The 17,535-nt window shown below is 41.2% G+C and overlaps 2 protein-coding genes across 2 annotated transcripts in view; both read right to left on the reverse strand.

Moving 5' to 3' along the window:
- Window positions 1-10,608, reverse strand: part of RAMP1 (receptor activity modifying protein 1) — a 77,250-nt gene extending 66,642 nt beyond the window's left edge. The window contains exon 1 of the mRNA XM_006127409.4: window positions 10,474-10,608. Coding sequence (XP_006127471.1) covers window positions 10,474-10,525 — 52 coding nt within the window. The 5' untranslated portion in view covers window positions 10,526-10,608. The remainder of the gene's footprint in view (window positions 1-10,473) is intronic.
- A 1,288-nt stretch (window positions 10,609-11,896) lies between these two features.
- Window positions 11,897-17,535, reverse strand: part of RBM44 (RNA binding motif protein 44) — a 36,263-nt gene continuing 30,624 nt past the window's right edge. Inside the window, exon 14 of the mRNA XM_075934027.1 lies at window positions 11,897-12,030. The gene's annotated coding sequence lies outside the window, so the exon portion shown is untranslated. The remainder of the gene's footprint in view (window positions 12,031-17,535) is intronic.

The raw sequence follows: 17,535 nt of genomic DNA on the forward strand, positions 1-17,535 counted from the left end.
CTCAGTTCAACAATCCAAAAACTATTTCATTTTGATTTTCTGTTTGGAAACATAAAAAAATCCAGAAAATTTTGCAAAAACTACATTTTCTGTTGGAATAATCATTTTGATAGAAAAATACTTTTCAGCTCAAGGGGTAGGTGCTATACAAATACTAATGAAGTCAGTCTCTGCCCCAAAAAGCTTACCACTTTTAATACCAGTCTCTCCTATGCAGATGATGTATGAGAAAAGGGGTCTTACCTGGAGACATACTGACAGCCCAACACTTCCATTCCCCGTTATTAATTATTATTTGTATTACCATCGGGCCTAGGAGGCGTAGGCACTACACAGACCCACAGTTCCTGTTGCAAAGGGTTTACAATATAAATCCATAAGCTCTACAGTTGCTCAGCCATAGTCCAGGCCAGGTCTTGTGCATTTCATTCTCTCCTAACCTCCATGGAAAAAAGGGAGAAAGAGGAAGACTTTCCCACGGGCAGACTATCAGATGTATCACCCGTTAGAGTGTGATTTAGATATTGGTGAGACTCGGTCGGTGAAAAGAGTGACTTCAGAATTTGGGAGTGTCACATTAATGGGCTTAAACTGCAGCAAGGGAGGGTTAGGTTGGACATTAGGAAAAACTTCCTGCCTGTCGGGGGGTTAAACACTGGAATAAGTTGCCTAGGGAGGTTGTGGAATCGCCATCACTGGAGATATTTAAGAGCAGGTTGGACAGATACCTGTCAGGGATGATCTAGATGGTACTGGGTCCTGCTGTGAGGGCAGGGGACAGGACTCGATAATATCTCGAGGTCCCTTCCAGTTCTAGTGTTCTAGGATTCTATGATAGACTTCTTCTCAAGATGAGGCCTGAGTGCCTTGGCCATCTCAGCTTTGAGTCACTGTGCTATTTCTAAGGAAGACACGGCTCTCACTTCTGTTTACTTAAAAACTCATTTCTGAGATGTCTGGGGCATGGTCTCTGATACTTATGAAGCTAGATCAGGTCAATTTACTGTGGAAGATTTGTTCTGATAAAGGTCATTCCTCTTGTATGTGATAATACAGTGAGTTTTCACAGCCCACAGGAGACTGCTATTCTTCCCTTCCTTTGACTATTTTTTTACTGCTATACATAAAGTATGTTTGGTATTGAACCAGTTATGAGAGTCTTTCGCTAGAGGGGAAAATTTAACCAGCTACACTACAGTGTTGGATCTGGCTAGCAGCTGGTGAGTTTTATATTGCCAATTAGAACTCAACAATAAATGTTTCAGCTAAGTTATCCTACAGGCTATAGGAGAGAAGATCAATCAAAATTTTCTCATCTGTATGTTTTTTATTCTAGTGCATTGGACACGTGTTCTCAATTTTTTTTTAACTCTTGATTATTCACATTCAAAACCTTAGTTATATTGTTCAGTTACAACTAACCAAATAAATACGCAGCATTATTTCTGGTTCTCAGAGAAGTACACAAGCCCTCTCCCACATAAATAGTTAGTGATCATTTGTTTTATTTACCATAAACACTTATGTATACAACTTTGAAATTTGCTTTCCATGAATGTGATCGCCAGCAAAACTGAAACATTTGAATATTTTGCTGACAATGAACAAAAATACGGAGCACAAGCATGAGTGAATTCCTTTACTAATTTAAGTCAATTTACACAATTTTTTTGACTATCCATCCATCTGTACAGCCAATAAAACCTTCCCATTTTAATCTGCCTCTGGCTGCAGGCTAACTCAAATTCAAGAATCTCTGGAGAGGAGAATTAATGCAATTCTAGCTGTAACTAAATTGATATAAATTCCTTTAGGACTGTCTACATTAGCTTGATATATAATTTGCATGTTCCTTTACAGGAGCCAATGTATTTTGAAATTGAAACCAAATGGATATTTGAATATTATTGTTGTTGTTGTTATACCCCAAGCTAGAAAAAAATCCAGTTATTCCTGGATGGATTTAGCTATTTAATTGTTTTTTCTATGTAATAAAGATGTGATTGTGTAAAATAGCTTCATTTAACAGGGCCTCTTGCCAGATCTATTCCCTTTATTCAGCTATATGATTTTCAAATGTATTAGCTTCAAAGTAGCAGGCTGGAAAACACAGGTCCTTGGCATCTTTAGGCCTCCATATCAAAAATAAGGTAATCTGAAACACTCATAAATAGCTGAAGGATCCAAAATGCAAGACAAATATAGTAGGTTGTGAATAGTTGATAATCCACAGCTACTGAAACTTAAATACTAAATAATGGCAACTAATTCACAAATAGTATCGAAGAATATATCAAATAAAGCTGCAGCAAGCTCCACTTCCCCAACATACTGGATGAATTCTTCAATGGTGGTTTTCAGCATCACTGTGTTTAGTAAAAAGGATACAGTGAATGCCAAATAATGGAGTGATAAAATATTATTAATTGCCCTTTTCAAGAACTGAATCTTTGTTGTTTCTCAATTCTCGGGTCTTGGTATGTTTTTCTTGGGTAATAACTGATTGGTTTCGCAGGACCATTTTCAGCCAAAGAGATTGAAGCATTCAGCCAGACCATTTTGTTATATGAACTCATCCCAGCAACCTGACTGCTGAACATCCCAAACCAATTTATAACTGTACAGGTTCCTGCCTGAGTCTTCCAAATGGTGGAGCTGATCCTATTAGGTACCGATTGCTCTCAATCCTCATTAAAACGCATATAAAAGTTGATGGGGACAGAGGTAAGGCCACCCAGCACATTGCAGTATTCGGATTCATCTTTGTTCAGAGGACAGGTCATTATGTGGTTGTTCTTTTTCATATGGTTTTAACTAGGATTATTTCGAAATAATGTAAAAATGTTGTCAAGCTAGAGAACTTCTTACTCCGATTACTGTAACCCTCATTGTACGAGGAGTAAGGGAAGTCAGAGGAAGAGTGCTCTATTTCAAAATAAGTGCTGTGTACACACTCCCAATTTCGAAATATGCCACGCAATTGATGTAGCTCAATTTGCGTAGCTTATTTCGAGTTAAGCCCTGCTATGTAGACAGACTGTAAGCTGCAAAAAGGGGAAGGATGGTCCAACGGTAAGGGTGGAGGAACTGGGTTCAATTTCCTGCTCCATCACACGCTTCTTGTGTGACCAGGGACAAATCTTAGTCTGTGCCTCAGTTTCCCATTTATATACCAGGGATAACATTATTTCCCCACTATACTGGAGTGTTCTGAGGATAAATACATTAAAGATTGTGACGTGCTCAGATACTGAAGTAATGAGGCCATCTAAGTATCTTAGGTAGAGAACAAAAATTATACTTGCTCTGAATTTGATACAACAGCAACAAAACTTGAGGGCCCAAAGGACTGATGACACAGGGTAGAGAACAAATGATGGGCAAACCGGTATTGAACCCACTTGAACATTAGAGGTTTGAAAGTTTGACTTGGCTGTTACTAGGTTCCCAGACTGTGGGAAGAAATGGAGTAGACAAAAATGGGTATAAAATTAATCAGAAACAAGTCAGAGTGAAAAACAAATATAAATATATTGCAGAACGGAAAAGAGAAGGAGGGGAAATTTGGCATAAAAAAAAATCAATATTAGGATTGTGGTCTCCTTAATACATAGCAGAGGTTTGTTTGGGTTTTTATTGACTTTTTTTTAATTACTCTACTGGAAAAAAAGTGATTCTTAAATTTGTACTAGGTTTTATGCACTTTGAGAGATTGGCAAAAGTTTAACTCCATTACTTCATCAACTACTAGAACAAATCAGGCCTGACATCACCACCATCTATTTGTGATTTGTTGCTCTATATGAAACTATCTCAATCTGCTTCCTCATGTCCGCATTTTGGTAGCAATCCTTACAGTTGGCAGAAGAAAGCCAAGGCTTGAATTTATACAATTGTCATTTCACACCTACAGGGAATCTGTGCAGAACAGGATACTTCTGTTTTACAGACAGAGGGAAGACTTTCTATCACATTGACTCTGACATCTTTTGCCAGCGCTAAATTCTTGCTATAGAGTTGTTTTTAAAATGTAAACAAAAAATATGATGCCAAAAATCTAGAATGACTAATGCTAGTCATTGAAGTGCAGAACTGACAGATGTCGACTTAGTTTTCAAAACTAGATTAGTTTTACAAAATGTATCACAAACAAATGTTATGATACATAAATATATGGAAGCACAACTGTGTAAAGATAGGCAACATAGTGGTTTTTATATACGAACATTAGGAAACAATGTTTTAAACATGTGAAATATTCCCTAATATGTAGAGAACTTTGGGTGAAAATATGCATTTAGTGGTCTGATAAATTAGCAAACATACAAAAAGACTACACTGAACCAAGGGCTGGTCAAATATCAGAATTAATTTTCACAAATATCACTAGAAAATTTCACTGGTAATCAGAGAGTAATAAGCTTTCTGCATTCTATTCAGATGTAAAGCTGCTCAAATACCCCATAAAGCATTAGCAGAATAAACAGTTTAATCACTATCCATGAAATATAGTCATTGCTATTAGTCTACCAGAATACCGTGTCTCTTTTAGAGCTGTTAAGAAAGTCTTTCATCCCTCTTCCCCAGAAAAAAGCTATTTAACAAAAGCACATTTTGCCAAAAAATTCCATGTTAATAAAAACCAGGTTTTTAGTTTCAAAAATAAAAATGTCAAAGCAAAAAAAATTAAGATTAAGTTTTCAGCTTTTTTTTTTAATGAAACCTCCAAACATTTTTTCAATTTTGTCAAAAAAATTTAGCAGGGAAAAAAATCATTTCCTAGCCAGCTCTGTTAAGACTATTTATCTGTTACAAATGATTATAGACCATTTCCATTTAAATACAAAATATCCTAAGACGCAGTTCAGATCTACACAGAGTTGCTATGATAAAAAAGGGGCTGCAGTTTAATAAATCAAAATCTGAAGTTTCAAAATTCCAAAATCTTCTCAAATCTGCGATTACAAAAACTGTAATTGATTTTATTCCAGCTCCAAGTCTAAAAAGAATCAGTTCCATTCTTAATGGTCATTTGCAAGGCTTCTAATTTCATTCCGGGTCATGGGATTTATATTTTAGTCATCTGCAATCTTCAGGAGAGAGATTTACACAGAAGATATTAACAGCTCAGTATTTAATGGATATTTAGTTCAACAACATTGTAGAGTTAGTTAATTGATGTCATTAAATTGCTCAAAGCCCAGTAGATTCCTGCTAGTGGATGTTAAGCAGGTTACCACCCATCAGGTTGCAATCAAATGCAAGCAATACTTCATTTAACTATACTGAACCAGTAGCTAATAATTGCAACCTGGAACAGTAACATTCCAGAGATGTTTTTATTTTTAACAACTGAATCAATTTTATTTTTCAGTGGGGTAGCTGCATTAGTCTGTTTCAGCAAAAACAACAAGGAGTACTGTGACACCTTAAAGATGAACCAATTTATTTGGGCATAAGCTTCATGGGCTGGAACCCACTTCATTAGATGCATGATTTTTGTTTTTTCATTTCATCTGTAGGAAGCCTGTAAGAAACAAGACCACACAATGTTAATTAGAAGTAATTAACCAGTGGGTCAGCTTCCTGGGAGATTTGGTGGATTCTCCATCACTTTATGCCTTTAACTCAAGACCAGATCTCTAGATATGCTATTGCTTAAAACAGATGTTATCTCCATGGAGAAATTACTGGTTGAGGTTCTATGGCTGGGTTTTGCAAGAGGTCAGGCTATGATCATGATGATCCCTTCTGGCTTTAGATTCTATTAATTGACAATTGGAAAAAGTTATAGAAAACACAGGGAATACACTCATCAGAGAGGAGAGAGAGAGTGTGTAAAATAGAAGTACTGTTTTTCATTGCCCTCTGTAACAAACTGCATTTAGCACATACCTTGAACCATTTCAACTGTGTTCTGTTCACTAATCTTTCTCTATCAGGCCTGTCTAAAATTCCACCTAATGGAGCAGCGTTAAGCAACTGTCTATTGTTTTTTTAAGTTAACCTGCTACACAAATGTTTTCCTCAGATGTAACATTTCTTCTCCTCCCCACATTATACTGGTCTGAGGATTTAGTAAAAAGTTAAATTTAAATATTCCAACACCCTGAATTTCTAGAAATGAAAGTTGTATGAAGGGCTAGATTCCTAACTCTTAGTGGTACACATAGAACTTGATTCTGCCCATAGAAGATCCAGAGATAAATGGACTTCAAAAGGCACGATAATTGTGTGTTCTGATGAGCCATTTTAGGTCACATTTAAAAGGTTTCTAATCTGTTTTTGTAGAATAATGATGGTGTGCTTTGGTAACATGCATATGTTTGGCATGCTCTGCATAACTTATTTGTGAGTAATGCGGCCACCCAAAACATGAGCCAATAAAACCTTTATACAATCAAGTATAAATATGTGAGAGGAATATGTGTGTACACAACACTTCACTTTAAAACCTCTGAAGCAAGTGGCTAGCCCAGGTAAGTAGTACTACTGGAATGTAGCAGCCAGCTGGTACTGAGTACAATAGTGAGGGAGAGAAGAAATTTTGGCCATTAATACAAACAAACAAAATGTTTGTTAGTGAAACACAAAATTAAAACCCTGCCTTTTTAGGATCAATGCAAAATAGGGAAGATCCTGTTTTTTAAAGTGCAGTTTCCCGGTATATATGATTGTGACTATTTTCTTCCACTATTTGATCTGAGGAAGTGGGTCTGGCCCACGAAAGCTCATCATCTAATAAACTATCTTGTTAGTCTTTAAAGTGCTTCATAGTCCTGGTTTTTGATTCAGCTACTTAAAAGCGACTTTGTAGAAATAGCACCAGAAGGGAGTCATATTACTGTGTCTCAATGATTCGCAAAGCACATTTGCTCATTTTACAAGTAAAAAAAAAATTTTCCCCCTGCCAGCCCTGCAACCTCAACATGGGATTTGAGTCAACTTGAATTATTTCTGGCTCATCCATCAGCAGCAGCAATACAGATTCTCCAGGTCAACGTTTAGCCCTGTTACATTTGTGCAGCCCCATAAATGCTTACATGGAGTTGTGCAGGTGTAACTGTAGGAAGAATTGGCATACATAACTTTTATTACTGATAATGGTACACTGTCCAGAGAGAATACAGTTCACTTTCTCCTAGCTATGCTATTTCTGCAGGAATAATAATAAAAGCCTATATTTATCGCTACCATAAACAATTGCCTCAGGGCACAAACAGGTATCAGATCTGTTGAGTGAGAATGTGATTATTTTTAGAGAGTCCATGCTCTTGTCACTACTCTTTTGTAAGGCCTCACATCTGAAAGACACTGGAGCAATCAGCTGTGTTGCACTCAAATATACATGGCATGGAAAGAAGGACTGAGTTGATCCTGCTAGTGTTTGAACCAGTGGTGCTGTACATAACCTAATATTACACAGCTGGGACAGCTTCCCTTCTCAGGGCAATGTACAACCCACATTCAGTATCACCCTCTGTCCTTTAGGGTACGTCTACACTGAAAAGCTATTTCAGGATATCAGAGGTATTGCGAAATGGCTATCCCACACCTACAGAAGCCACCCGTTACTTGGAAATATTTTTCGAAATAACGGTTGTGTTATTTCATCATCCCAGTAAACCTTGTTGAATGAGGAATAAGGGATAGCTCGAAATAGTGCTTTATTTTGAAATTTGGTGCTGTGTAGATGTGCCAAATTTCAAAATAAGATATGAATTTGCATAGCCCAAATTGCATATCCTATTTTGAGTTTACAGTGTTGTCTAGACTCATTCTTAGTTTCTGGATCACATGGTTTTACAAGTCAGCCTCTGATTTTCAGCTAATAGAACTAATCCTTTCAGTTCAAGCAGTAGGGGCTCATTTGGTTTTGGAGCCAAAGGTCCCAGGTTCAATCCCCACAGCTAACAATCCATCCAGCTGTGTCACATTATAGGTTAGGTATTTCAGAAGTGATGCTTAAATTGCAGTACACTACCATACCCTCCATTTCATAGAGCAGAGATTAATATCATATAAATATGTGCAAAAAAGGATTTCAATATATTTGCTCCATGAGCATAAGAAAAAGAGAATATCTGGGAACTTAAATTATTACTGTACAATAAACAGCAGCTTCAAAATAGGCAGATTTTACATAGTGGACTTGAGGTTTATTTCAATTGGTTGTCCAGACTGGTGACTACATGGCCAGGATGATTTTATCAAAGGGCAATGCTAACTCTAGAAAAATAAATGACATGCACAGGTCTAAATCTTTGAGATGAAGAGAAGTTAATTAGCATTTTGGAGGCTCTGCACTTTGGATGGGTAAGCCCAACATACAGGTAGAATTGTCACTGATTTGACTGATTCATATTGGTTTAGCATCTTGTCATAATAGTCAATTTAAGAGTTTCTAAAACATAAAACAAAGCTGCAGCTAACAATTTCGAAAATTATCGACAATTTTCTTAACATCAGCTTTGATAAGAACTGGCATGCAGATTTCCAGTTTAAAATAAAACTTCAGAACAACTGTCCTGGGTAAACGAGAATGCCTATGTATGGGCAGTAATCTTAGTGTTCACTGCGTATTGTTTATACCATAGTTGCTGAATAGAACAATTTAGTCATGTACAATGAAGGGATCTCTAAAACTAAACATGGAGAATGAGTTTTGACTAACTTGTACTGTCTTCTATTTCTCTGTGAACAGTCACAAGCTAAAAAGTGGTAAATAGTTAATTACGTTGTACAGATTAGACAGCTCAATACATTATTTACTAGGGTTCTGAGAAGGAAAACAACAAGGAAGAATTGAAGATAGGAAAAACATTTCCATTTCCTCATATAATCCTTAAGGTTTTGTATTTCAAGTCAATATCACACATATTCTAATATGGCTCTCCTTTTAATAGGTAAGTAATCTAAAATAAATATAATCATTATTATAAAGCATTCCAAGATAGATTACTTTTCAAAGCTTTTTGCAACAGACTTTCAGGAACTTCTGGCAAAACAATAGACAAGTTTCTATCGGTTTCACCTGGAGAAATACATGATGCCACATGAAAACAATTAAGCAAGAAACAGAAAAAATTGCCTAACTAATTTTAAAGAGACAGATTGAAAATAGACTATATACTATACAATCCCAGTCTCAGTGATATAAACAAGTCTCAAAATAGGTCATTCCAGTTGGGCCCTTTAACTGCATGTGTGTCAGAAATAGAGACAACTGTTGAAAAATCCATTTATAAATATTTGAGAAATTTTTTTAAATGGAAAGAACTGTAAGCATAGCCTGCTTTAGAAAGCAGACCTTCCTTCAAGCAGAAAATTACATCCAAAACAGACTGATCTGGGTGGCATTACCGGCTGATTTGTTGGGAGCCACGGAAGTAAATATTTCATTTCAATTCCATGTTATTTTAGAATGATTTTCTAATTTTCCCTCTATTTAAATAGATACCCTCATTCCTTATATTCTTTCAAAATACAGCCTATTTTTGCACTTAGGTCAAACTGCAGTTAAGAGTAGATGACTGCCACTTAGTGATGTTCCAATGAAGAATGTAAAAGGAGAATGGTACCCAATGTCAGTGCTTAGGTTTAGGACAAAAGAAAAATTCTTTCAGCCCGTGCATACAAAAATCCCCAAAGCGTGCTGAACTGCAGAGCTTTCAGTGAGTCCGCTACAGTATTTTTACATTGCATGTGCGAAGAAAGGGATTGTCCTGCGGTGAGAGGTTTCAATGTTTCAATGCCATGATTCCTTCCTACGGATAGAAATGATAGGACAATCTAAAGAGAGGACTTCATTTAGTGAACAGAGAAGCAGATTACTTCAGTCGCTCCCCCCCCCCCCCCGAATGTTATCCCATCAGCAGTTAAAGCATAACATTTGCAATTACCTATTCTACATAGTTATACTTTGGGGACCACACGAGTCGATGTGTCCATTAGGCTCTACTTCGCAGTTATGACAGAGTACCGCTGGGAACAGCAGTAACATGTTGAGTAACTGGTAACAGCTGCACCCCGTACAACCTCATCACCCAAACCGAGGAGAGAACCGCAAAAGAGTTAAGCCTTGGGCAAGCCTGTTTAACTAGTTCCGCTGCTTGCTCAGTCCAGCGATTAAACGGATTAACACAGAGGTCCGGCGAGATAACAGCGCCATAGGAAAGTCAGCAGAGGATCAAAAATCCTGCCAAGCAACCTGGTTTCAGCAACCTGCAGCGAACGGGGCTGCCAAAGCCCCGAAGTTGTTCATGAATCTCGCCCCAAGTTCCGAGGAACGGAGAGCCGCCACAGACGTGCCCAAGCAAAGGCAGTGCAAATTCTGCCCATCCCACGAATTAGTTCGCGCGGTTCCTGCTTGAACGGATCCGATTCCCGAGAGATTCGCTCTCGGGGCGCTACCGAGCCGCGTCCGCTCAATGCCCGCTCCTTCCGACACAGCGCGCACAGGCTCACGCTTACCTAGGACACACCAGAGGAAACGCCTCGGGATGAGAGTCCTCCCCAGAGCCATGGTTCGACTCGCACTTCGGATCAGTTTCTCCTGAGCCAGGGAATCCGTGACCGCACCATCGGGCGGGCGGCTGCGCCGGGTCGGGGTGCACGCAGCCAGCGCCGAGCCTGCCCCGCAGAGTAACGAAAGGGCACAGCAGCCCAGGGGGACGTGGAAGTGGCTTGGCCCCGGGGAACACGCGGCCAATGGACAAGCCGCGGCGCCCGGAGCGGCGGGGAGACACGTGGCCCAGCTCCGGTTTGGGATGGGTGGGGAGGGTGCGCGGGCAGCTGGACACGGTCGCCCCGCGGCGAGGGCGCACCGCAGAGCGGCGGCGGGCACGGAGCCGAGGAGAGCGCGGGGAAGCGCTCGCTCTGTGCTAATACCAAGGGGCGGATCTAAGTTTAGAACAACCTGAGGTTTTATAAATAGCCTGACAGACGCTGTCAACTGCGCCAGCGATTTACAAACCAGGCGTGAAATCCGCAGCCCCGGCCCAGGCGCGCTGAGGGCAGGCGTAGAGCTTGGGGCTCGGCCGGGAAAAGGAGACCGGTATGGGGCGAGCTAGGCACAAGAACGCCATGGGTAAGGAAAACCTAGCCAAGCCGGGGCGCTGGCTGCCCTTGAGGGGTATTTAGCACACTGGCTCTTTGTAAAACGGGGGGATGTGATCCTGCTTGTACAGGCCTCCCGGGGTGATGCAATTGACAAGGTAGCCAGCCTTCTTAGGAAGGGATAGTGCAACTGCGCCTAGGGGACAGGCCGGGGGGAGTTGCAGCTTTACAGCTTCTCTTTAGCTTTACAGCTTCTCCACGTGAGGCATTTCCGGGTTTCTAAACAGACACCAAGCCCAGGTCTTTCATGATCATCATTGCCAGCACCTTAGCTTTAACGGCAAAAGCCAAAGCTCCTTTCAGGTTTTGTATCTAGTATACTCAAAGTTGGCCTTACCCTAAGGCAAACGGAGGAGGCCACCTCAGCTACCGGAGGGGGGGAGAGGGGGGAAGCATACCACTTGTACCCAGAGTGTAGAAAATTGTCTGCTGCTGGTGCATATGTATTCTCTCTGCTCTAGAGTAGAACAGGAAGAAGGCAGAATTGAGATCTTTCAAAGTTTTAGCCTAAGTGAGGGGATAGGAGGGGATCATTTGAGCTCCCCACCTCAGGTGACAAAATGTTATAGGCCGACCCTAAGTATACATCCCACACCATCGCTACGATTTTAAGACAGGATGAGAGTTATGGCACATGCAAGTAACTAGTTTATCAGGATTTGACCACTGCAACTGAAATCTGATTCCTAAAATCATTGGACCAGAGGATGCCATGAGGCTTCAAAGTGGTACTGAGACCTCCAACTCAGAGTCCCACATACAGTCTGATGGCTAAATCATGCCCATAAACAATTAAGAATTACATACCCTTTGCATTTTCCTAAAAGAGGCTGCCGTAACATGGGGTGTCAATATGGGACGGTATGGTCCTGCAGCTTCAAGTTGAAAGACTGCCAAGTTCTCTTCCAGACCCTGCGAAGCATGTGGCATTTAGGATCAGGTACATGCTGTAAGTCATTTACCCTTTTGTCCTTTCCCTTTTTGTGAAAAATCTATTTTAAACATCACAAAAATGTAATGCTCCCCCAGCTGCTAATTGCTGATCAGTGCATTGGCTTCCTCCACTATCATAACATTCACAATTATACTTTTAACATTAATTTGCTTAAGAAAGAGCCTCTGTGGTAAATTTTTAAACAAAAAGGATGGGTAAAACAGTGCCACTAAATTATATTCATACATTACACTCCCTTGATTCAACTGAAAAGTGTCTACTCTGGCATCAACTGAAAACTGGGGCTGTTCTTGAGGGTAGGTGGCATTAGAACATTGTGGTAGGACCAAAGGTCTGTCTAACCTAGTGGTCACCAACCCGGAGAGCAGGATCTACTGGTAGATTTTGGGACGTTTGACAGGTGATCCTGATGGTTTGGCTGGGAGCCTATCAAGTGCTGGCACTTAATCTGCCCCTCTCAGTTCTGCCGTGTTGCTTCTGCCCTCTACTTTGGAGGTGCCCCTCACCCCTGAAAGCCTCCAGCTTGCTGTACAGGGCACAGGAAGAAGAGGAAAGGGGGGGGTGCTGAGGTCAGAGTGCCCCTCCCTCCACCTTGTACCCCATCTCCACAGAGCAGAGAGTTTGCTGGCTGCTTTCGGGAGAGGTGCAGGGCCAAGGTAGGGGTGAACCTGCCTTAGCCCCCTGCACCACCACCCAGAAGCCACCTGTGGTAAGTGGTGACCAGCCCACATTCCAAAGCCCGGGCCCAGTCCTGAATCCCTCCTGCACACCAAACCTCTGGCCCCAGCCTGATAAAAGTGAGCAAGGATGAGGGAGGGAGGGTGAAGTGAACAGGGGTGGGCCCTTGGAGAAGGGACAGAGCAAGCATGTTTAGGCTCAAGGTAGATCCTAGATTGCACTTAAATTCAAAAAGTGATTTCATGCTTAAAAAGGTTGGGGACCACTGGTCTAACCCATCATCTTTGTCTTCTACCAGTGGCCAGAAGCAACTAACAGAGCAGATCTATAACCTGTCACCCATTCCCAGCTTCTAGCAAGAGAGATTAGGGACACCATTCCTGCCCCTCCTAACAGCCAATGATGAACCTATTCTCTACTAATTTATATAGCTCTTTAAAAAACCTCTATTGGAGACTTAGCTTTTACATCATCTCTAGCAAAGACTTTCAGAGGTTGTCTGGGAATTACAGGAATACTTCCTTTCGTTTGCTTAAAACCCCATTAATGTCACTTGTTGCTTTTTTTGAACCTTTTCCAATATCTCTTTTTTAAGAATGGTCAACCAGATCTGTATGCAGTATTCAAAATGTGAGTTTACCATGAATTTATATAGATGCAACATAGTTCTTGCCTTGCCTCTACCTTTCTTAAAATTCCTAACATTTTGCTTTGACTGTTGATGCATATTGAGCATATATTTGCAGAGAACTCCCCACAATGATTCCAACATTTTTCTTGAATGGTAACAGCTAAATTTAGATCTCATCATTTCATATGTATAGTTGAGATTGTTTTCCAGTGTGCATTTTCTTTGCACTTATCAGCATGGAATTTCATCTTCCATTTTGTGAGATCTCTTCGGAACTCTTCAGAGTTTGTTTTGGACTCAACTGTCTTGAGTAATTTTGTATCATCTGCAAATTTTGACACCCATTTATACTTTTTTTTTCCAGATCATTGAAGAGCATTGGTCCAGACCTCCAGGGTACACCATTTACCTACCTCCAGGCTGAAAACTGACCACTTATTCCTATCCATTGTTTCCTTATCTTTTAACCAGTTACTGAGTCATGAAAGGACCTTCCCTCTTATCCCAGCTAACTTTACTTCAGAAGATTTTCGTGACACTGAATATATGCCCACAATTGTGGGGAAAATCCAATAACTCCAATTGTGTCTAAAGGGGGGACTGTGCAAAAATCAAAACTCTCTAAAGAAAACTGCTGTAAGGGTTAAAAAGTTTTCCAGGCCTCTCTTCCTGTAACAGAGAGAATCAAATTAGCTCTAATCAAAGACCCTTACAAATGACTATCTCAAATTCATGGATACTCCTAGTCTGTCACAATTTGTCATGTAAACCCTTATCTTTGTCACAGTTTGCCTTGTAGACTCCTCCACTCAAGTTCTCATGTGGCTTTGTGTACTGTAAAAACTTACTTCTAGCACTCCTGGGGTGAACAGAAGTCTCAAAGTACTTCTGCTGAGACTTTGATATGTTAAAGAAGAACAATCCACAACTGAGCTGTCTAAGCATTCTGTATAAAGGATACCTGAATCTGTCTGTCAGGGCTGCTGCTTCACTCTTGGAAGTGACAGCCTGCATGCATGCATCATAAAGTTTTCTCTTCTAAGTTTCTTTCCTGCCTCACTGATTTGACCTCCGGCCTCGAACCCTTCTGGGGGCTCTGTACCCCAGGGGAGCGAGATTTCCCCCTCAATTTGGTGTCAGAAGTGGGATGGCTTGGAACTCCAGTTGGAAAGGCTGATGACGGGGAATGGGAACGGACTACAGCGCGCATCTGGAGGGTAAGGGATCCATTTAAAATCCCCCAGTCCGCCTCCCTGTTCTCGTCACCAGCTGGACCGGCTGGCGGTAAGAGTCATCTTTTACTTAAAATTTTTTGTTAAGAGGCTTGAGGGAAATTTAAAACGAAAACACTGGGTATAGCCAAATAGGGGTTGGATTTTGTTGTTGTTGTTGTTGTTGCTGACTGATTGGTGGCGAGTCCAAGCACATGGTTTTGAGTGAGTGAAGTCCGGAGTGGGACCGCAGCCGCACCAGTGCTGTCAGTGTCACTGCACAGCTGCTGAAAGCAAGGGCGGTTTCCCCCGGCACATAAGGAGTGTGAGTGAAGCTGACAGTTTGTGTGGACTCCCACACTATCCTTGGAGAGGGTAGTGTTGCTGGACGCTTGTGCTATCCTTGGGGAGGGTAGTACTGTTGGGCTCCTGCGCTGTCCTTGGACAAGACAGTGCTAACATGGATAAGATTGCTCCCTCAAGTCTGTCTCCTACTGAGGGGAAAGGTTTCTCACAGCCTGGGACTCCCTTGTCTCAGATGATCAGTCAGCTAGGTATTGCCTGCAGGTTTGAAACTAAGGAGACTTAAGGAATTATTGAGCATTTGGAATGGCTATACTCAGGGGAATTCCCAGAATACATGACAATTAGAACTTTGACTTACAAAAGCTTGCTTATCTTAGAGTTTTCCTCGAGGAAAAACATCCTAACCAGATGGAATATTGGTGCCTCTGGGAGGATGTGGCAGTAAAAAAAAAAAAAATAATCAGAGCACTATGGCTAGCAAAAAAGATTCTATTGAAAAGCTGCAGCAAGAATTGGCTACTCTAAAGAAACAGCTTGATTCCCCAGATGTGCCATCTGCACCCCCACCCCGCTTTGGACCCTTGTCAGCTGAACATTCTTTCCTGTTATCTCCCTGTTCTCCTGTAAACCTTATGGGACGTGACTTGTTGTGTAAATTGGGTGCAAACCTTCTCTGTAGAGAGGAAGGGATACTTGTTGACCTTTCCCCCTATCAGGCTCCAAATTTGATGGCATTACTACTCTCAGAGGAATCTGATGAGACCTCAGGACATACACCCCTCCTGGACCTCTCAGATGTCCCAGAGACATTGTGGGCAGCCCATGTGAATGAAGTGGGGTTGCTAGCCTCTGCAACACCAGTGCAAATAACATACAGACACAACAAGCCTTTCCCAAGGGTAGCCCTGTATCTATTGGATAGGGAGGCACAAGAGGGCATTAAGCCTGTAATCTCTCCCTCCTTAAACAAGGGATACTTGTTTATACAACTTCACCATGTAATACACCTATACTACCTGTGAAAAAGCAAATCTATAGATTTGTAGAAGACCTAAGAGTCATTAATAAGTTTGTAATCCCTAGATTTCCAGTAGTACCTAACCTGGTTTTCTGTAATAGATTAATGTTCTGCCTATTTTTCTATTCCAGTGCATAAGAATTCCCAATTTCTCTTTGCCTTTTCCTTTCAGGGTCATCAATTAACCTGGACATGTTTTTGTAAAGTTATTGTAAAAGCCCTACTCTGTTTTCTCAGTTTTTAAAAAGCTGACCTTAACTCTCTCTCTCTTCCCTGCAGTTCAGTATGTTGATGATGTGTTAATTGCTAGTGAAACTGAGGAAAGATGTAAAACTGATACCTCCTATGTGTTAAAGTGTCTTGCTAATAAGGGTCACAAGGCTTCCAAAGCCAAATTGCAATTTGTAAAACAAAGAGTTCAGTACTTGGAACATTTACTTTTAGGAGATGGCCGCCAGTTAACACCTGAACGAATCTCAAGTTTTTTTCATTCCTCACCCTTTCACCAAAGTCAGGTATACAAATTTCTGGGTACTGCAGGATATTGCAGACAATGGATTCCTAACTTTTCTGGACTCACCAGGCCCCTTACTATTCTACTCTTAATCTTAGCTCCTGACCCAGTGACCTGGTCCCCAGAATGTGAATCTGCTTTCCTTTCCCTTAAAACTCTTCTGCACAGTGGGCTTACCTAAATATAGCAAGCCTTTTACTCTGTTTTGTCATAAACAGGATGGAATTGCAGCTGGAGTTCTCTGTCAGCTCCTTGGGCCCACACCTCGTCCAGTAGCTTATTTTTCTGCAACACTGGACTCAGTAGCCCGTGGGTTCCCACTTTGTCTGAGGGCAGTTGCAGCTGCTGCTGAATTACTTTAAAAAGGCCCAACCTGTCACATTAGGCCACAGCATTATCTTACAGGTCCCTCATGCTGTCTCTGCTCTCTTACAGTGATACCGCACCCAGCACCTATCTGTTCAGAGACAAACCCTGTATGAGAATGTTATCCTCTCTTCCCCAAATGTGGTAATTCAAAGATGTAATGTACTTAACCCAGCTACTTTTTCTCCTTTACCCTCTAATGGTAAAGCACATACCCATAACTGTGAAGAATTGCTTGAGCACTGTGTAAAGCCTCCCCAAGATTTGTCTGCTCAACTGCTGGAAAATGCAGTTCTTGTATTGTATACTGATAGCTCATGTAAAAGAAATGCAGTTGGTAAACTAAAGGCTGGATATGCAGTGGTCTCAGATAATAATGTTTTAGAGGCCTTGTCTCTTCCAGGAACCAAAATCAGCTCAGGCTGCTGAGCTCATCGCTTTAATTCGTGCTTGCCTTTTAGCGTCCGGACAGTCTGCTGCCATTTATACTGATTCAAAGTATGCTTTCTCTGTCTGTCATGCCACAGGACAAATTTGGAAACGAGGTTTCCTTACCCCTTCTGGCTCTGCTATCTCTCATGGTCCCCTTATCTCCCAACTCCTTGATGCTATTCAGCTACCCACATCCCTCTCTATTACCCATTGCCCGGCCCACACAGGTGCCACTGATCCTGTTTCTCTGGGTAATGGGAATGCTGATGCAGCGGCCAGACGTGCAGCAGCACATGGACCTCTGGC

This window comes from Pelodiscus sinensis, chromosome 7, assembly GCF_049634645.1.
Source record: "Pelodiscus sinensis isolate JC-2024 chromosome 7, ASM4963464v1, whole genome shotgun sequence".
NCBI classification, from domain to species: domain Eukaryota; kingdom Metazoa; phylum Chordata; order Testudines; family Trionychidae; genus Pelodiscus; species Pelodiscus sinensis.